At 48.3% G+C, this 20,674-nt stretch overlaps 1 protein-coding gene across 4 annotated transcripts; it reads left to right on the top strand.

The window, feature by feature from the left end:
- The first annotated feature begins 37 nt into the window (after positions 1–37).
- On the top strand, positions 38–20,488 carry TUBGCP2 (tubulin gamma complex component 2). 4 transcript variants are annotated; one of them, XM_058841266.1, is made up of 19 exons: positions 38–79; positions 678–823; positions 1,301–1,473; positions 2,149–2,277; positions 2,565–2,741; positions 5,620–5,779; positions 6,162–6,369; positions 6,958–7,157; positions 7,579–7,768; positions 8,301–8,446; positions 9,044–9,224; positions 10,118–10,298; positions 10,505–10,677; positions 11,709–11,837; positions 12,276–12,396; positions 14,178–14,321; positions 14,773–14,901; positions 15,621–15,784; positions 20,173–20,488. In XM_058841266.1, the coding sequence occupies exons 3-19, from the start codon at positions 1,324–1,326 to the stop codon at positions 20,276–20,278; spliced, it is 2,688 nt and encodes an 895-aa protein (XP_058697249.1). In that variant the 5' UTR covers positions 38–79; positions 678–823; positions 1,301–1,323; the 3' UTR covers positions 20,279–20,488. The 4 variants fall into 4 exon arrangements, with proteins under 4 accessions (XP_058697249.1, XP_058697250.1, XP_058697251.1 ...); XM_058841267.1 differs by lacking the exon at positions 678–823 and having other exon boundaries at positions 44–79; XM_058841265.1 differs by lacking the exon at positions 38–79 and having other exon boundaries at positions 156–823.
- Positions 20,489–20,674: the final 186 nt, after the last annotated feature.

The raw sequence follows: 20,674 nt of genomic DNA, 5'->3' as shown, positions 1-20,674 counted from the left end.
GCTGGGATGCCGCGCTGGGGAATTGCGCATGCGCAAACCGCGCTTCCCGGCGCCAGCGGCGGCGCTTCCGGGCGGGCAGGTAGGGATGGGGTGGGATGGAATGGGATGGAATGGGATGGGATGGGTAGAATACCATCGAATAAGGTATGGAGGGTGGGACGGGGCGGAGCTGGACGCGGCTGAGGTGCTGCCCGGGCCCCTTGGGTCCTCCCCGGGGATGGGGATCCCCTCGCTGTTTGGCCGGGGCCCGCCCGGGTTTCCCGGGTTGCGGCTGTGCCGGTGCCCCCTCAGGCACTTCCCGGTGTCCAGCCGAGCCAGCCCAGCTCCCGCAGCTTCTCCTCATTCCCCACACCCCTGACCCCCAGGCACTTCAGCAGCCCGCGGGAATTCCCGGTAGGATCAGGGCCCCAGGTGATGGGGGAACCTGGGCCTTTAAAGAGATTTAAACTTGGGCTGGACCAGGCCCTGCACAGCCTGTTGTAATTTGAGTCACTTCTGAGTGGGGAGTCGGACCAGGGTTTGCAGGGATCCCTTCCAGCTTAAGTGATTCCATGATCTTGGCAAAACGAATCCTTGTGCTTGATACATGGATCAAATACAATCTGTGCAGGGTGTCACATGGAACTCCTTATTTATTTCCATGATTCCTGACTCGGGGTCTCGCTTCTGATTTACAGAATCACAGGATATTCTGAGTTGGAAGGGACCCACAAGGATCACCAAGTCCAGCTCTTAAGTGAATGGCCCATTCCAGGATTGACCCCACAACCTGGGTGTTTTTAGCACCAGGCTCTGACCTGCTGAGCTCAACTCAGGGTTCTGTGTCAGTATTAAAGTTATTATTTAAACACTCCGCAGGGTTTGAGTGAAGTTAGTAAAGTGGGCAGTGGAATAGGAAGACTCCTAAACTTGGGAAAAACTGCTTTGGAGTGATTTCAGAAGCAGCAGCAGTGTCAGCCTGACAGGACTTCTTCCAGCATTCCTTCTGAGGTGAAAAAGTCCTCTGCTGGCCAGCCCCGACTTAAGATTGTCCCCCAGGCTTAGTTTTCCTGGGTGGAGCTGTCTCGGCTGCAGCAGCCCAGAGAAGCTGTGGCTGCCCCTGGGGCCCTGGAAGTGTCCAAGGCCAGGCTGGGGAGGGCATGGAGCAGCCTGGGATGGTGGAAGAGGGTGGAATGAGGTGGGCTTTGAGGTCCCTTCCAACCCAAACCCTACAAGGAGTACATTCCAGAAGCGTCTCCCTTGAGAGGGGATGTTTTCCCTCGGAGCAGTGGGATTAACCCCTCGTTCCCCGTGTCCCCAGGGCCGGCGGCCCGAGCTGGGAGTATGAGCGAGTTCCGCATCCACCACGACGTGAACGAGCTGCTGAGCCTGCTGCGGGTGCACGGCGGGGAGGGTGCTGAGGTCTACATCGAGCTGCTGCAGAAGAACCGCACGCCCTACGTCACCACCAACGTCTCTGCGCACAGCGCCAAGGTGCTGCCCGCCGTCCCCCGGGAACCTCCTGCCCTCCGCCTCGCTGCCCGGGGGGAAAAGGGAAACAAAAAGAGGGGCTGGTCAGATCTGGGGGTCACGGTTCTGGGTGTGAAGCAGGAAGGCTGGGAGGGAAAAGGCAGAATCCTTGAGTGTTGGTGGGAGAAGAGGAGTGTTAGGACTGGGGTGGGGGCAAGTTCAAAGAGGGAGGTTATTTTGTAGGGTATTGGGAAGGAATTGTTCCCTGGGAGGGTGGGCAGGCCCTGGCACAGGGTGCCCAGAGCAGCTGTGGCTGCCCCTGGATCCCTGGAAGTATCCAAAGCCAGGTTTAGGGCTTGGAGCAGCCTGGGATAGTGGAAGGTGTCCCTGCCCGTGGAACAAGATCACCTTGAAGTTCCTTTCCCACCCAAACCATTCTGTGATTCCATGATGAAATGAAAATGGTATAAAATACAATTATATGACAAACACCCAGCTTTTTTCTTTGAATGTCTCCCAAATATTAGAGATTAAAACCTGTCACTCATGACCAGACATACTTTTATTTGTTTTCATTTTTAGAAGCAGTCCACCAGTCAAGCTCTAAGTGCTGGGAAGTTTCTAACTCTGTCTGAAACTTTGCAGCCTGAGCTGCGTGTTTGCTCTAACTCCGTTTAATATTAACGTGGTGTTTTACAGGTGAAAATAGCGGAGTTTTCTCGAACTCCTGAAGATTTCTTAAAGAAGTACGATGAGCTGAAGTCTAAAAACACAAGACATCTGGATTCTTTAGTTTATCTGCTGTCCAAACTCACAGAAGACAAAGAGGTTGGTTCCTGGTTTAGAACCGAATGTTGAAGAGTAGCAACAATGCAGTGATTTCAAGCACAGGTGATGGTAAAGGTCAACAAATAACCAGTTCCAGCTTTTACTGAGTTACTAAAGCTCTCCTGAGAGTTATGCTTCTCTTGATATAACTCACTAAGACATGGAAAACTGGGACAGAGAGATCTGTGGTTAGATTCACTACAGCCAGGGCATGGTCATGTGTTTCTTGCTTTAGATTGTGCTGCCCTGCATTCACAAAATCTTTTCTTTGTTTTTTCTACGTACAGACACTCCACTACCTGCAACAAAATGCTAAAGAAAGGGCAGAACTCGCAGCAAACGCAGCCACCAGCAGCAGCACGAATTTTTCCATCCCCTCATCCACTTCCAAGATGTCTCTGCAGGAGCTGGAGGAGCTGCGCAAGCAGCTGGGCAGTGTCACGGCCAACTCCAGTGCACAGCAGGTACAAAGCCCTTTCCCAAGCTCTGGGCACAAAATCTTCCCTTTTGTTAGTCACATCATATTAAATCTTGGTGCTGTTCTTAGTAGAAGTGACTTTTTTCTATTCCAGTCAGTTAAGGTTAAATTCTTTTGAGATTATTCTAAAGTTAAATTCACAGTTAATTTCTTCCCTGTGAGGAACAGGGTGCCCAGAGCAGCCCTTGCTGCATCCCTGGAAGTGTCCAAGGCCATGTTGGACAGGGCTGGGAGCCAGCTGGCATCATGGAAAAGACAGAAAGGAAGAGGAAAACCAGCTTTAGACACAGGCTTAGCAAACATTTAAACATTTCACTAGCAGCAGTAGGTTGTGGGGTCAGAGTGCAAAAGGGCAGTTTAATACTCAAATCCCAAATTCTGTTTCCTGTCATTATTGGTATAAAAAACTGTACTGTGCTGGCTTGACCTGACAAAAAGGACAGAAAGGGAAAAAATATGGTGAAAAACTCATAGGTCAGGATAAGGATATTTTGGCTGCAGAAGGCAGAGGGGCAACAGTGTATGGAGAGTTCTTTGGACAGAGGGGAAAGAGGAAAAGATGTTCAGAGGTCCATGGTGCCTTCTCATGTCTGGTCAGCATAATCTAACAGGGGACAAGTCTCAGATCACTTTATGCCTCAATGAGAAGAGGGATGGACCTTCCACTTCCCATGCTTTGGGTCTCTGGGCTTGAAGGGCCCTACATGAATGTGGTGGTGGAGAATTCAAATCCTAAACAAAGGGTCCAAGCCCTCTCCCTGTCAGCAGTGGTGAGACCAGCCTTGTCCCACATACACTGAAATACTGCACAGACACTGGGCTTGACTCATCCAGATCCTTCACAGACGATCTGAGTCAAGTGGGTGATTTAGATCATGAGGGGAAGATGAATTTCCAGTGAGATAACTGATCTTACCAGGATTTATGTGTGAACTTGCTAAAAGAGGAAAGACCTGGAAGTGCCGTTCTCTGGGATGTGCAGTTCACAGCCAGAGGGATTGAAATGCCATTGCAAGCCAAAATTTGTGCTTCCCTGCTGCTCCATTTGTGGTCTCTTCAGACTTAAAGAGCTGGAACTGTGTTAAAAGGCCCTGATGGGCTGGTGCTCGGCACTGGTGAGTCAGTAAGGGCTGGGACAGGAGGACATTGCTTGGAAGTGTTCGTTCTGCTCAGCCTCTGACACAGATCTTGTGTCTGTGAGGGTCACAGATGGAGCTGGAGGTGTTTATGGACCCCAGAGACGAACCCTTCATCTCCCTCCATGGAAGTTGGCACTGCCATTGCTCGAGGTGTCACATGCAGGTTCATAGGCATGGCAGTGGCAATCTGCCACCCTGTGCAGGAGTGAGGCTGAGGTACCACCTGAGGGCCGTGTTCTCAGCCCTGGGAGTTTTCTCCAGGCTGTTGTTGAAGCCTGTAGTGACAGTGACCTAAATTTCGAGTTGCAGAGAAGGTGATTCATGCCCCTGAGACATGTACTTTGTCACCAGTGCCACAAGTGCTGTACCATCTGCCCTGGGATTGCTTGGCACCGTCACAGAGATCCTGCAGTGATTGAAGTTACAGCTTGGGCTGGTTTTGGTCCAGGATTCATCGAGCTGGGGAAAGTTAAGTGTTCCCTTTCAGGTGGATGTGTCCTTTATGGCCAAAATGTTGGCTTTTTTGACCTCTGCCAGTTAACAAAGTCACACCAGAGCTGGTTGAACTGCAACAGAAGTGCCCTGCCTCTTGTTATAGAATAAAATCAGAGTCATCAGGTCCAGCCCTGGAGATTGATTATCACCATGCCCACTAAACCATGTCCCCAGCTGCCATTTCTGCTCATGATTTGAACACTTCCAACGGTGGTGACACCACCATTTCCCTGGGGAGCTTTTTCCAGTGATTAACCACTCTCTCAGTGAAGAAAGTTTTCCTGCCTGCCATTTGGGAAGACCTCTTGGTGGCTGCCCTTCTTCCAAGCAGAACATGTTCATACAGCCAACTGAGGTTTGCAGTTTCCTGTGGGGGTTTAGCCATCCCTTGAATTGCTGGCAGCTTGCTTGATGCTTCCCATTTCTCCATCTGAAAGTCCCAGTTCTGTTAGGGGAGCAGAGGAAATCAAGGTCCTTTTAGCAGATCACCCACACATAATGTAAATAAGAAAGTCAAATGAGCCTGTACATATCCCTTTTCACACACACATCTGTGGAGTTTCAGAAATGGCCTTCATCAGCCCTGTGTTTGTGCACTTGGGGCTCCAAATGTTCATGTAGGTTGTGCATCTCACAAGCTTCCCCAGCTGATGATTGATCTTGCACTCCATTTATTTTAGTGTCAGAGCTGGGGGTGGAAAGTCTTTCAGTCTTCCAAGAGCTTACTTCCTTCACTAACTCCCACTCAGAGCAAAAAAACTCCATCATTTTCCAGCTCTCTGTGGGCAGATTTGTCTGGGTTGCATTTGGCATTGAGTTCAGAGGTGTTCAGTGCCGCTGGAATAGGATGTTGGTGCTTCTGGAAGGAGTTTCCTGCTCTCTCCAAACCTGCAGCCACTGCCTGGTGGTTGTTCATGTCACTGTTCTGCTTCCCTGGGTGTGTCCCAGCACCCAGGCCAGTGTGGACAGATGCAGAAAGGCATTGTTTGATGTCGAAAGGTCAAATGTATAAAAAAATACATGTTTTTTGCAGTAATGGGGCAAATAGATGAGGTGGTACTGGGAAATTAAACCACACACCATGCTACTGAAATAGCAGCTATTCTGCTCTCCACTCTCAAATCCATCAATCAGTTTGCAGTCAATTTCTCCTTGAAATTAAACATTTCTTGGACTTCTGAAAGTCTCCTGGTTTTTTCCTTTCTTTCCCTCTCTCTCTTTTTCCTACAGCCTCTTGAGCTTACACGAAAAATCCTTCGGGATAAGCAGAACAAGAAGAATTCTGGTCAGCCCATTCCAGTGTTTCCATCCTGGGTATATGAGAGACCTGCACTTATTGGGGATTTTTTAATTGGCACCAGTCTAAGCACTGACACAACAGTACCAATAGGTATGTGAAACACAGGGAAAATTGTATTTATTTGTAGTGTTTTGTTCTCATTCCCAAATGCTGTTCAGATGTTCACACTCGCCAAAACTTGGCACTTTTTTTTCTTTGTGACTGTATTTGAGCTGTTTTCTGGGTATTTGAATATTTTGGTGGCAAGGAGGTTGGGAAGTTGTTGGTGTTGGAAGTAACTGGGCCCTTTTGGGTGGAAGGATCAGCAGCAGGAGCTGTGGCCACAGGTGTTGGATGTCTGATCCCATCTACTGATTTGGGTATAAATGAGCACAGGATTCTGTTCTCCAGGCGTGCAAGGTACAAGACTGAAACAGGTGGATGATGGCACATACTATGTATCCATTTTTTTTTGTCTCCTCTTTGGAAACAGGCACTTTGCCATTAGCATCCCAGGAATCCATGATTGTGGAGGACTTGCTGTACGTTCTGATTGGTGTGGATGGAAGGTACATCACAGCACAGGCCCTCGTGGGCAGGCAGAACCGAGCCTTTTCACTCGATCCAAACCTGGACTTGTCCATCAAGGAGCTGGTGACCAGGATTCTTCCTGTGGCAGCAAGTTACTCTGCTGTCACCAGGTAGAGAGCTGGCTTTTGTCAGGGGAGGAGGCTTCTGTTCCTGTGAGAACAGAGAATCTGCCATTGTGCAAGTGTTAACTTCCATGCTTAATTTAAACTATGGGGGTATAAAATGAGTGACAATTTATTTGGGTCAGTTCTAGCTACATTTCCTTTGCTGGGTTTGTCCTCTGTGCTGCCAGTTCGCTTTTTCATTCACACACCTTTGTTCTTTCCAGTCTTGGCCTTGGTAACCTCAGGTAAAATGCAGTTAGGATATATCTGCCTTTGCTGCCTTCTCTTCCCACTCTGCTTTGAATTTCTCCATATTTCCTGCTTTTTGCTCCCCTCTGGGCATCCAGTTGTGTGCTGGTTCAATTTCTACACACTGCTTATACAAATGGTTCTAGTTCCCTCATGGCTGGAGAGGAAACATCTTCCCACAGCTTTCCCTTCTAGGAAATGTGGGATGGGAAATAAGGGAGAGGGACGGGTGTGCTTTTCAGCATGGGATCCACTGGTGTGCCTGCACAGTGTCCTGAAGGCACAAGTTCCTGAAAATTATGCAAGTTACATTGCCTGAAAGAGTTTTCATTTTGCTTTTTACAGGTTTATAGAGGAGAAGTCTTCCTTTGAGTATGGACAGGTAAATCATGCTCTGGCTGCGGCCATGCGGACTCTAATCAAGGAATACATGATATTAATTACCCAGCTGGAGCATCTTCAGAGGCAGGGCCTTCTGTCACTGCAGAAGCTGTGGTTTTACATCCAGCCCACAATGAGGACCCTGGAGATTCTGGCTTCACTTGGTAAATGTCCAAAATACAATCCTTACATTTTGACAGCTTGTGAGGGTAGCCAAACAGGCAGGGCATGACTCATTTTGATTTCCTGTTGTATTAAAGAAGAAAGCACAGGGGAATTGTACTCATGAGGGCACTGTACTTCTTCTGGAGAAGAGCATTCAGGTTCTAGGGCTGAATGTGCCCTTGGCCTTCACAGCCCTTGCCCTTCCCATCAGCTGTATCCACCACTGCTGCCTCTCCTCAGCTCCTTTCCAAACTCCTCTCCAGTTCTGTGTGGATGTATAACCAGAAGGAATCCCTAGTCCAGCCCCTTGCTTACAGCTACACAGGCTGCTCAGGGAGCCATGTCCAATCTGGGGACCATTTAGGGGTTTTTTTGGGGACTTTTCAGGATGTGTCTTATGTTGGTATTTTTAAATTCCAGCTACTTCTGTGGATAAGGGTGAGTGTATGGGAGGATCAACCCTGAGTTTGCTCCATGACAAGACTTTCAATTACACAGGGGACAGCCAGGCCCAGGAGCTGTGCCTGTATTTAACCAAGGCAGCCAGCGTGCCTTACTTTGAAATCCTGGAAAAGTGGATATATAGAGGCATCATTAATGATCCATACAGGTAAAGAACAGTTAAGCAATGAAAATGAAATGCAAAACTTCAGAATTACTGATGTGCTTTGCCACGTCTGCATCTCCCAGGGGCCTGAAACAACCCTGTCAGAAGTGTTTTGACTTTTGTAGAGTGTTTTGAAGCATTTTGCTGTATTTGATAGTTTGTGCAGCATTTCTGTTTCCCACATCTTCAGAATCCTAAGGTGAGGGCAAAGCTGAGGATAAAATATCTGAAATTAGCGCCTTTCTGCTGGTGAGAGGTGGACAAAGGCCAGTTTCCTCATCCCTGCACTGACAGACAGATAATGTTTAGCCTTGGTTTATGAACCCTGTAAAATTCTGTTTCTCATTGCAGATCATCAGAGACACTGGGTAGTGCTTTTCCTCTTGCTCCACAAACAGACTAATTTCAGTTCTTGATTGGATGTGTCCTTAGGAGACCTTATTTCTGATAGATCACATTACCAGTTTGCAGGTCAAAAAAAAGTAATCCTCATTGTTCCACTTCCTGCCCCTAAACATCTGCTTTAACTGTTCAGTGAGTTCATGGTGGAGGAGCATGAGCTGCAGAAGGAGAAGATTCAAGAGGACTATAATGACAAGTACTGGGATCAGAGATACACTGTTGTCCAGCAGCAGATTCCCTCCTTCTTGCAGAAGATGGCTGACAAAATCCTAAGCACAGGTAGGTGCTTCTGCTGTGAGAGGAGCCTCGAGACCTTGTGTAAAGAGGTGGGAAATGTTACTGTGCCTTGCCACTTTATGGGGTTGTCCAGCTGAATTGAGAGCAACAGAAGGATCAGATTCAAAAAGAACTCCAAATCCTATAAATAAAACAACACAGGAGCCCAGCAGCAAGGGGAGCTGTCTGTCTCACTGCTGTTTTGTGGGTAGGTTTTCTAGCTGGATGGAGCTGGGCACCTGAGGTTTGACTATCTCAGTGTTAATTGAAGCATACAATCTCTTATCCTTGTGCAAAGCCCTCCAAAAGTGACTTGTGAAGCAGAGCAACAGATCTGCAGAGCTTCAGGCCACCTGCAGAGATGTTTTGTCACCACTGGGAAACGAAACCATTTCTAAATCCCCTTAAATGTGATACCAGGTGCTTATTTTAAAATTCTGTATCATCTTTTGAAAGGTGCCTAAATCCTTTCCAACTTTCAGCACAATGTAGTGTAAACATTTCTCAGCATATCTTCCTCTTGAAGGGAATGGTGTGGAAGGTTCCCTGTTGGCTATACAGGAGGGATGAGTATAGGACATTCTTTCTTTTTAATTTCAGGGAAATATTTAAATGTTGTGCGGGAATGTGGGCGAGATGTCACCTGCCCTGTGGCCAAAGAGGTCATCTACACTTTAAAAGAGAGAGCCTATGTGGAACAAATAGAAAAAGCATATAACTATGCCAGCAAAGTTCTTCTGGACTTCCTGATGGAGGAGAAAGAGCTGGTGGCTCACCTAAGGTTGGATTTATTTTACCAAATGCGTGATAAATAGATTGGTTCTGCTAAGGGACATAAATTTTTGAAGTTAGCTCTGTTCTCTTGGGATATTACCAAGGTGTTCTCTGTATTTCCACTTAGAAAGGTTGACCTAAAAAAACAAGATTTGGGCTTTTTTTCCCTGAAGAGGGAGAAAAAAAAAAAAAGTAAAATGATAGAAATGTTGAGTGGGAAAGATGTCTGGGTCCAGCTTCCTTGGAAGGCTGTTGCCAAAACTAGGTCAGGGCTTTGTCTAGATCAGGAGTCTGGAGCCACACTGTGTTGTGGTTGTGCTCCTGTTTTTGCTCCAAAGCCTGCAGTTACCATGTGTGATCTCTGGCCAGGCACTTGGTTAATCCTCAGGCTCACCTCAGAGCTACTTCCAAGCTCTGTGCCTACTGCACGTAACTCTCCCTGGTGCCAGGTGAAAAATCAAAGTTTATGTGTCCTGTTACAGCAGAAGTCTGCTGGATTTAAAAAAAAATCAGCAGGTATTTGTCCATTGAGAGGAGTCCAGGATTCTGCTCAGAATTGGCAGCTGCCCTTCAACTGGAGGAGATTTGAGAGAAGAAACACCAGCACACCAAGGGGTTTCTTTGCATTTTTACAGGCAAAAAAAAACCAAAACAGCAGCAGCAGCCCTGATCTGACTGCACAGAAGTGTCCTGACTGAGGAGGTAGGGAGGAGGAGACATCCATAAAAGACTAGTCTCCAAACTGGTTATTTATGGCTTCCTGCTCTCCAGAAAGAGAAACATTTTGGGATCAAACCCCGCAGGCTCGTTGAATTGATTTCCTTTGTTCCTTCAGGTTTGATATGGATTAACCCAGTCTTTCAGAAAGGTAATCAATTGTCCCTTTGTTTTCTTGAGCAGATCTATAAAACACTATTTCCTGATGGATCAAGGGGACTTCTTTGTTCACTTCATGGATCTGACAGAGGAGGAACTTAAGAAGCCTGTAGATGACATCATAACGACGAGGCTGGAGGCTCTGCTGGAATTAGCCCTGAGAATGAGCACAGCCAACACTGATCCCTTCAAGGATGATTTAAAGGTAAGAATGGGTGGAAGCAGAAGATATCTGACTTTGAGCAGCAGGCCTGCCTTGGTTTGGGGAGGTCTGTGTGCCTGTGAGAACCTGCTGTGTCCTAGGTCAGTGTGACAACTCAAGAGTGACTTTAACCACAGGCACCTTGCCTGTTGTTCCTCAGTAGTTGTGGGTATCCTGTGGCTTCATTTTTTCCTGCTCTTTGCTTACAGATTGACTTGATGCCCCATGACCTCATCACACAGCTCCTGAGGGTGTTGGCCATAGAAACAAAGCAGGAGAAGGCCATCATTAGTGCAGACCCCACAGAGCTCACCCTCAGCGGCCTGGAGGCCTTTTCCTTCGACTACATTGTGAAGTGGCCCCTGTCCCTCATCATAAACAGGTAAGGCATCAATCCACTGAGGGAAAAACAGGCATGTAGTCTCACAAGAGGTTTTCCATGCAAGAATCAAACATTCCTCAAGCCTGGAGAGCAGAAAAAACCTGCACTTTCTGGTGCCCCTGGTTGCAGACTCAAAGGATACAGGCTGTTGCTACTGTAACAGGCTATTTTGCATTTAACTGAGTTGTGAGGGACCAAATGGTTCGTTTTTCTGCAGGAATTTGCCTCTTGTTTCCCTGGAGAAACACTGTTGTGAGCCACAATCAAATGGGACAAGCAGAGTGGCAGATTTGAAATTGCTGAATGCCAGAAATTAACTCCTCCCTTAATTTCCCCTCTAAAAATTCCATTGAATCGGTGAGACTTTCCTAACGACGCCGCGATGCTTTTGGAATTTTGTCTCTTCCTTCCCAACAGAGTGTGCTAGCTCTGGTGGTAGCTATGGAAGTGAAAATAGGATTTGGTAAGGTTTCCTGAACTGTATCGACTGGAGCTCTGCAGACACCTACGCCCAAGTGTCTGAGCACAGACCTGAATCCAGTCCTGGAGCTATAAATAAGCAGCCCCATCTGCTTGTGACAGTGCGTTGCTGGTGGGGTAATGCTGCCTGTAGCTTGGTTACAGCTTTTCCTCCCCTTTTCTTGGAAAATTCTTGGGTGAATTCTAAACTCCTGGTGAATTCTTGGGTGACCATCGCAGCCTTAGCGCGGTGGGTACAAGAGCACAGTCTCTGAACCCTCCCTCCCAGCCCCTGTGTGAGTGACCCCTGCATGGAGCTCGAGGGAATTAAGGAGCCTGGTGATGTACCCACTGGCAGGAAATATGGAGGAGGGTCTCCTTGGAGAGGAATTCTTTGGGATGGTTGCAAATGTGACTCTCTTGCTTCGGTTCAGCGCAGATCCGCGCACGTCTGAAGGCGTGAGGAACATATTGTGTAAAGTCTCTTTACCTCTGAGCAGCCTCAGCCTTCACAGCTTAGTCTGTCAATCAGAACAGGCCTTCATCTGGATGGGCTTCTCCTTTCTTTCCAGGAAAGCACTGACAAGGTACCAGATGCTTTTCAGACACATGTTCTACTGCAAGCACGTGGAAAGGCAGCTGTGCAATGTTTGGATCAGCAATAAGGCAGCCAAGCAATTCTCCCTGCATTCAGCTAAGTGGTACAGCCTTTTTTTGTTTGTTTGTTTTCAGTTTTGGGTCTCCTTCTTGCTCATTAAGTATTTCATGACATAGCTCAGACAACACTGAAGTGAAAAAGATCCTCACAAATGTCTTACAGGCTCAGAGACGTCAATTTGTAACATTTTAGGTTTCACTCAATACTTGTTTGTAAAGTTGCTTTAATATTTAATATCAAAACTTTAGTTTTATATAAGCATATACTTAAAGTCTGTGACAGGTTCAAAACTCAACTAATTGAGGAAAAGCCATGGAAAATAATCAGAGATGGTTTGCAATGACTTTATAATCCCTCTCACACTGCAGCAAGGCATTTGCTAGGACAGAAATATTTAGCTCTGCTTGGCTGTGCAAGCCTGGTGATAGTTCTCCGTGGCATTTGCTAGCTCTGAGCTGTGTGGGTGTGATTTCTCCCCTAGGTTTGCTGGTGCTTTCACACTGCGGCAGCGGATGCTGAATTTTGTGCAGAATATCCAGTATTACATGATGTTTGAAGTGATGGAGCCAACATGGCACATTCTGGAGAAGAACCTGAAGCTGGTGAGTGAAGTTGGAATGGAAATCTTAACAAATGTAATGCCTAATCCCAGTGGCTGCAGGTGTCTGTTGATTTTGCTGGAAGTATTTAAATATCTGGGAGCTGCTGTTCCTGCCACGTTGCAGAGTGCTGCTGTTCTGTATCACCTTTCTGCTTGATTAGTCACACATCCCTTTCCTGTGCTGCATCCCCCTGTCTCTGCCCAGCTCACACTCTGCTCCCTGTTATGCTCAGGCAGGTTCTCCTCAACATTCCCTACACAGGAGAAGGAGCTGTGGAAAAGCAGGGTGGATGCAGAGTGCAAAGACTATAAAGCAGTCCAGGCATCTCCAGCTGATTCCTTGGCCGAGTTACAGTGCTCTTAGAAGCAGAGCCTTTGCTTTCTCTTCCATGAAACTGCCAAGGACTGGCATGCTGGGAATGTTTGGTATAAAAAGGCCATCATTATTATCATTATTAGTATTATTATTATTATTCCCTCTGGTTGTCACTCTGTGATCAGACACTTCTGGGTTGCACATCGTTTTGCTCTTAAACCCTGAAAAACGCTCATCTGAGGTACCAAACAACACAACACCCCTGCAGTCAGCTCTCTTGGCAGCTGTCTGATGACCCTTGTGGATCTTCAGCATCAACTGATTCTGCCCTAGTTCTTACTGTGCCCTGAGGAGCTGTTTTGGGGTCAGCTAACCAACATTTTTTGATGCCCTGTCATGTTTTTTTTCTGGAGAATTCACAGGAGGGAGCAGGTCTAGGATTGTGAGTGTCTCTGTATGTTATTGACAAGAACTTGTGATTGAGAAGAGTTCATATGTCAACCTCCTGGATAATCTGGGAATTGTACTTATTTCTTAATTTTGTTGCGAGTTTAGGCGTGCAAAATAAATCACTCAGTTTACTTTACTTGCATGGAGGCCATTGTTGAAGTTATCCTGTCCCTGTTTTCTCCTTTCATTTGTATTTTTGGGGGGTGGAAAGGATGATCCTCACTGGTCTCATGTAGTGTCTTATGGTGCATTTTATTTGTCACACTTCTCTCTTGTGCATTTTCACTTAAAGATAGGGTGCTCTCTTCCTAAAATTGTAGCTGGGATCTTCATCTTCACGTCATCATTGTCTCCATCAACACAACTTCATCATCATCTTCATTGCATTAGAAAGCTGCATTTATCCCTGTTCTGCAGTAGCTTAAAGGGTTGTGGGAGGGGTTTCTTATAATTTGAAACTCAAGACTGAAGCAGCCTGTTGGAATAGCAGAGATGAACAAAAATCTTACAGAGTCCTCGCAATGCTGTGTGTCCCAACTCCTTATTGGCTCCTAAAGCAAATTTCTGGATTATTCCTGGGTAGCCTGTATGTTTTAATGATAAGTTTATTGACATTTAAGATTCTTCAATTTGTGTTTCTCTTTTCCTCTTGTTTTCACTGACTTTAGTGAGGTTCTGGAGGTGGGAGTGCCCATGACAAGCAGATTTAAAAACAAAGGAAATGCAAGTTCATAAAGCAAATAGCTCCATCCTTTCCAGGGGAGGGCTTGGGTGACGAAAGCAAGCGCAGTTTGTGGGGAGGTGAAGTGACAGATCAATGGTTTAAAGCCTGTGAGGGGCTGTTGAAGGCAATGATTCAGGTGCAGTCTCCATCTCAGGATATTTCTGGGAGGTACACGAGGAGTTTCTCACCCTGAGAGGTCCCTGTCAGAGGCAGGCTGCTGGGATGGAGCTTTGGGATGGAGCAGCACAGCAGCCCTGGTTTGGTTTGTCATTGTTGGGCTCTCCTGTCACAGGCATCCAACATTGACGATGTCCTGAGCCACCACACGAGCTTCCTAGACAACTGCCTGAAGGACTGCATGCTCACCAACCCAGAGCTGCTCAAGATCTTCTCCAAGCTGATGTCTGTGTGTGTCATGTTCACCAACTGCATGCAGGTGTGTGCAGCGCCCCTGTGCCACAGTCCCTTTGCCAGCCTCATGTGGACTTGTCTCTGTTCCCCCTGTCAGCAGCTTTAGGGCTTGACAGCTGACACCCTCTCCCAAATGGTTTCTGTGGCTTCTTACTCCACAAAATCCTCGTTTTTCCATGTTGAGATGAGGTTCCTCTGGACCAAATTCCCTCTCTTGAAGCGTCAGTTGTAGTGCTCTATAGAGACCCTCTCTTGAGGGTGAGCTGATGGGCACATTGCAGCCAGCATCAGGGAGCCCACAGCTTTTCTAAAAACCACTTTTCAGTGGCTTTAGGGGGATCTGTGTATCAGCTTGCTGAATTCAGTCTCAGAGCTAGCTTTCCTGGGAGTTAGGGGGTGGCCAGAGCAGAGCCCACCGTGGAGCACAGAAGAAAGGGGCCGTAACCATGTCCCCAATATGTCTGTGCCCTCACCAGAGGTTCACCCAGAGCATGAAGCTGGACAAGGAGATGGAGAGGCTCACCCTGGAGCATGGCACCATGCTGGGCCCGCCCACTGAGGAGGAGCGTGCTGAGGAGGCTGCCAAGAAGAAGCTGACCAACAAGGTGGGGCACGGGGAGACAGTTGGGCTGGCACTCTGGCCAGGGTGGCCACTTGCAGACATCTCTTCCTGGTTTCTAGACCACCTCTGACCCCAAAAGTACAATCTTTGTGTGACTGTGGGCAGTGTGGAGCGCTGCTGGGGTTCTCAAAGTCTGCTTTGAAGACCTTGTCTCCCACAGCAGTCCCTGTACAGAGCCACATCCAGGCTTTCTGAAATGCCAGCACCTTCCCATTCTCAGAGTGTGAGTGGGGCTCTTTGTAGCCCATGGGTTTCATACCTGGGGGAGCTGTCTTGTCCATATTTCTCTGTCCAGATGCACAGGGGATTTGCTCCATGGTTAGCAGATCCCCCTGTCCCTCTGGAAGCCCCTCTGGCACACATCTGCAGCACCACTGCAGTCACAGAGCTGCAGAGGTCACAGCCTGCCTTAGGCAACACACATTTTCTGCCTTCTGGCTTTTCCTTCTGCTTGAAAATGAGCAGTGGCAGCATGTGTTTGTGGCTAACTCAGCTGGGATCTACTCTGGGCTTCTCCCAGGCTGAGCACAGCAGGGCTTCTAACTACCAAGGACTTGGAAAGATTTTATTTCAGAGGCTGAGCAGCTGTGAAGTTTGATGGCAGTATTTCTGAGCAGGTTAGGGAATGGAGGGAGTAATTGCAGCCCCTTGGCAAGTGCAGCTCAGCAAACACATGGGGCCACTCTGCCTTTGTCTTGGCAGCTTTTAGCAGAGCATGCTGACAACCTGCACCTCACATCTGGCTTTGAAGCCACCATCAACAAGTTTGACAGCAATTTCTCCACACATCTGCTGGACCTGCTGGACAAACTGAGCGTGTACAGCACCAATGATTGCGAGCACAGCATGCTCAACATCATCTACAGGTAAGCCAGGCCTTTTCTATCTGTGACTTCCCCTCCTGTGGGGAAATTCCTGAGGAAATGCTCATTAGTAACTGAGAAATGTGTGTATTTAGGAGCTCTGAGCAGCCTGGGCTAGAGGAAGGTGTCCCTGCCCATGGCAGGGCGTTGGAATGAGTTGGTCTTTGAGGTCCCTTCCAACCCAGACCATTCTGCTTTGCATTTCAAACCAAGGCTGTAGAAAAACCCCAAAACACCTTCCTTTGAATTAAACGAAATAATATTGTAAATGTGGTGTTAGTTTTCCTGAGGATTGTCTCACTGTGGGACAGTGAACAAACCAGTTTCCAAATACAGCATAAGTATTCCAAGATGAGAAAATCACACGAAGGTTTGATCATAAAGTGTCTATTTTAAGTTTCCATATTGCATTTATTTAAATAAGCAGCTTCTTGGAAAACAAAATTCGTTTAGAAATAGAGAAAATTCAGGTACACAGGATAGGGGGAGAGAGAGAGAGAGAGAGAGCAGATGGAAGTTTTGCTGCTGGGTTTATAACCACCGTGTTGTTTTTTGAATAAAAAAAAACCTCCTGGAAGTTCTGCTCCCTGTCCATCTGTACTGGATAGCTTTTATGGCTGGCTGATAACCCTCACACCTCTGTTGAGATGTGCTACACCTGAAAGCAGAGAGGAAATGCTTCACAAATGTATTTTTAAGGAGATTGTTGTCCCCTCCCGGTGCCGTTTCTGACAGCATCTGACAGGGCTGTCAGGATTCCTGGTACTTTGCAAACACTGTTAGGTGAAGTATTCCCACAGGAGACTGTGCTTCCAATTGTCCTTTTCTTCTGGGAACTTCTTGTCCAGCAGCTGCCACAGGTTTCCAGGGGCCCTGGCAGTGCCCCAGGGCTGCTTGGTGTTCTGAGCTCTCCTGTCCCCTGTCAGGGGAGGAGCTTCCAGCCACCAGAGCTGCCCCTGTGGGCGGTGCTGAGTCCCTGAAATGGGAATGTCGGTGAGGACCCCTTCTCCACAGCCCTAAGAACTCTGGTTTGCTCCATCTCTGAAGAGACCAGAGTCAGAGATCATCTTCTCATCTTGAAATTTCTCCAAAAAACTTTTTGTGGCTGTGAGTGCAGGCCCCAGCTGTACAATTGGTTGTTCTTTTCAGGACTAACCAGGGCAGCCAAGTCTCTCTAGGACCTTTTGGGAAAGGCTGGTGTGGCTTCTCAACATTTTATGTCACCCTTCATCTGTCTGGACATGCCAGTTCATCGTCATCAGGCTGTTGTAGGTTACAGGCAAGATCCATCTGTAGGAAAAGGCTGGAAGGATTAAACTCTTCCCTGGCTGCTATCACTCCTGGGTGTCACAGGAACATCCAGACTCAGCTTAGATCCAGGGATTGGGGCCACAAGCAGTTGAGACACCCAGGCAGGAGCATTTACTGCTCCAAGGTGCTCCAGCTCTGCTTCCTGCTTTATCCTTTTTTTAACATTTTTACCCCCTCCAGTACAAGTTCTAACAGAGGGGCTTGCTCATGGTGCTCCATCCAGGAGATCTTGATGGCAGCTCACTCCATGATCCCAGGGCACACAGGACATGGCCAGCACAGTGCTGAAAACCAAATTACCTGTTCTTGTCGTGGTGTCAATGTCACACACGTGCCAGGACAGGGGGACAAGCTGGTGCTGCACCCCACAGCCTGGCTGTGTGTCCTGCCCGGGGTTCCACAGCCAGGAACTGCTCCACCAGTGTCACAGCCCGCATGGGGAGTCAGCTGGGGCCAGCAAGTGACTCCTGAGCTTTGAAACCTCTGCAGCTGGTTCTTCCAAATACAGAGAGGTTGGCTTTTGCAACCAGCACTTCCTGCTTCAGGGGAAAGGAGAAGTGTGGTGATACAGATGATGCAGTGCTTCTCTCCATGGTTTGTGCTGTGGACAGTGACCTCAGCTGTATCCAGAGGCTCAGAGGAGGGCCTGGGTGCTTTGCCCTGCCTTATTTCCATGCCCCAGGCCTTGTGCCACCAGGACTGTTCTCATCATCAATTCCCCCCCAAGACTCTGGACTCTCTGGGACCGCTTGAGTCTTCACCAAGTCATTGGCCCTGCTGCCCTGCCCCATTTCCTTAGCAGAAATACTGGATGTTAACAGCCCATGGGACCTGCCTTTCCAATCCCACAGGCTGCTCAGGGGTGGTTTGAAGGGTGGGAGCCCCACAATGAATGCCCAGAGGTGACATTTAGCTCCCATTCAGGTTGGAGGGATTGTTGGCTCGAGGCCTGGGCTCTATGGCAACAGGAACCCGGGAAGCAGAGTGGAGACAGTTGCCATCTGAAATAACATATCTGACTGAGAGAGTTTATAAGGAAGAGTTTATAAGACATACCGCTCTTCTCTTCTGATTTATAACCTTTCTATGGGGCTGCTTTCCAACAGGGATCATCAACATGTCAGATAAATAACAAAATTCACAGTTCTGGTACTTGCTCATCATTTCTTTGATCCTAGTTAACACTTTTTCATTTTGTAGTACTGAGTAACTGAGGCATTTTATTTGTGGCATCAGACAATAGGAGATGGAGATGCAGAGGGTTTCCTACAGAGCTCACAGGCGACAGATCTCAGGTGTGCCCAAGTCCTCCTCAGGTGTGTCATAGAATCAGAAAATATCCTGAGATGGAAGGGACCCACAAGGATCATCTAGTCCCTGCCCAGACACCCCAACAATCCCAGCCTGTGCATCCCTGAGAGCATTGTTCAAATGCTGGTGGAGCTCTGGCAGCCTCAGGCCGTGCCCATTCCCTGGGGAACCTGGGCAGTGCCAGCACCTCTGGGGGAAGAGCCTTCCCCTGGTATCCAGCCTAAACCTCTCCTGACACAGCTCCAGCCATTTCCTTGGGAGTGCTGACAGGGCTGGCAACTGCAGGAACTCTTCAGTCACATTCTAAGAAATCTGATAGATCAGTGTGGTTATCAGGCATCCTTCCTTTACCAGTTTGGAGGAAACTGAGCTCAGAGTAGGTCACCAGGATGTGGTGCAAACCCCACTGAATCCAGCCACAAAGCAAGAAACTGCTGTGTAAGCCCATGCTGAGGAAGCACCACACGAATTCTGAAGAAATGGTTATTGGGGATCACTTAAAACTAAAAACAGCCAAAAAAGAAGCCAAGCAAAACCTGCAGGTCACTGAGCTGGGAATGAAGCAGCTTTAGAAATGGAGCAGGTCCTCAAAGCAACGAGTCCTGGCCTTGTGTTTGAATCAAAACTTGGTCAGTGCTCTCACCTCAGTGTCAGGTTTCCCTGTCACAACTCCTTGAGGACGAAAGCAATGTAAAGCTTCTCAGCCAGGAGAGAGCAACAGACAAATTCCATCTGTCGAGGCTCTGTTTTCTCCAGGCACCAAAAAATGTCAAGGAACAATTTGTTGCCATTTGTGTGAGGTTGTTAAGCAACATGAAACTCAAATATTGTGCCCATTCAGTTGGTACTGGAGCAGCCTAATTTGAGAAAGGGAGAGAGTAACTTTTGTGTGATTCATGGGTTTGCACTGACTGCTCAGCGATCCGGGGCACACGAGCTGCACAGGCTGCGGGTGCTTTGGGATCTGCCACGGGGAGGTTGCAGCAGGCTTGGGGCTGGGGGGCATCACTCTGGATTATCAGGGAGGTGGGATTGTGGTATCCCTGGTGTGGAGTGCTTTGGAGAGGCTTTTCCACATGTCACTTGTGGTTGTGGCTGAGCATCTCCTGACCAGTTGCAACTGTGGATCTGTGGGAAGTATTCTGGTGTTAGCCAGGAGATGATGGGGATGGAGACCCCAGGAGATGGTGGGGACGGAGACCCCAGGAGATGGTGGGGACAGAGACCTCAGGAGATGGTGGGGATGGGGACCCCAGGAGATGGTGGGGATGGAGACCCCAGGAGATGATGGGGATGGAGACCCCAGGAGATGGTGGGGACGGAGACCCCAGGAGATGATGGGGATGGAGACCCCAGGAGATGGTGGGGATGGAGACCCCAGGAGATGGTGGGGACGGAGACCTCAGAATTTTGTGGTGCTGTGTGGATTTGTTGTGGGAGTTTGTACTAGAGCTCAGTGCTGGTGAACTCTGAGGTTTCAGGAGTGCTGGGAAGGTGCAGACACTGAAGCACCTTCAGTGGAACCCTTGTCCACACAAGACACCTCTGTGTGGTCTGGAGAAGAGCTGCGAGCATTTGGTCCTTCCCAATGTATTTGGGACGTGCTCCTGACACATTTCCCTGTCAAAGGCCTGCTGTCAAGGAATGGGCACAGAAAAGGTGTCACCAACACCCATGGCACAGCACAGACATCCCATGAGGGGCCAGAACTCGCTGTGGGTGTCCTGGGGGAGGTTCCTGCTCACGCCTCTCTGTGTTTTGTCCCTCAGGTTGGACTTCAACGGGTTCTACACGGAGCGCCTGGAGCACATGTCAGCCGAGCGCAGCCAGAAGGCCCCGCCGCTGCTGCCCTGCCTGGCCGTGCCTGCCCAGTGACCCTGACCCCCATCCAAGGCAGCTCAGCCCTCCACACCCACCCCACAACCTGCAAACAAAGCCTGCAGGGTGGCCCAGAGACACAGGGGAATGTTCACTCTCCTGAGATGTTTGTAATGTCTTGGGGTTTTGTTGGCGTTTTGTTCGTTTTTTTTATTTTACTCTGTTGTACAATGTTGTGTTTGTGTGTTGTAAAATAAATTAAATAACAACAAAAACAAACAAAAAAATCAGGGTTATTTTGTCTGTGTTAACAGAACTTGGGGTGCAAATTATTTTGGATGCTCCGTCCCTGGAAGTGTCCAAGGCCAGGCTGGACAGGGCTTAGAGCAGCCTGGGATAGTGGAAGGGGGTTGGAGCGGGATGAGCTTTAAGTTCCTTTCCAACCCCAAGCCC

The sequence above is a fragment of the Poecile atricapillus genome, chromosome 6, assembly GCF_030490865.1.
Source record: "Poecile atricapillus isolate bPoeAtr1 chromosome 6, bPoeAtr1.hap1, whole genome shotgun sequence".
Classification (NCBI taxonomy): Eukaryota; Metazoa; Chordata; class Aves; order Passeriformes; family Paridae; genus Poecile; species Poecile atricapillus.
Note: the sequence above shows the minus strand (reverse complement) of the source record. Positions and strands in the feature narration are given on the sequence as shown.

What these genes read in the sequence shown, in the direction of transcription:
- TUBGCP2 (XM_058841266.1), top strand. Translation starts at nt 1,324, where the DNA reads ATGAGCGAGTTCCGCATCCACCACGACGTGAACGAGCTGCTGAGCCTG. An exon ending in TGACACAACAGTACCAATAG is followed by an intron (nt 5,780 to 6,161) that starts GTATGTGAAACA and finishes CTTTGGAAACAG; the next exon opens with GCACTTTGCCATTAGCATCC. An exon ending in TGTTCACCAACTGCATGCAG is followed by an intron (nt 14,322 to 14,772) that starts GTGTGTGCAGCG and finishes TGCCCTCACCAG; the next exon opens with AGGTTCACCCAGAGCATGAA.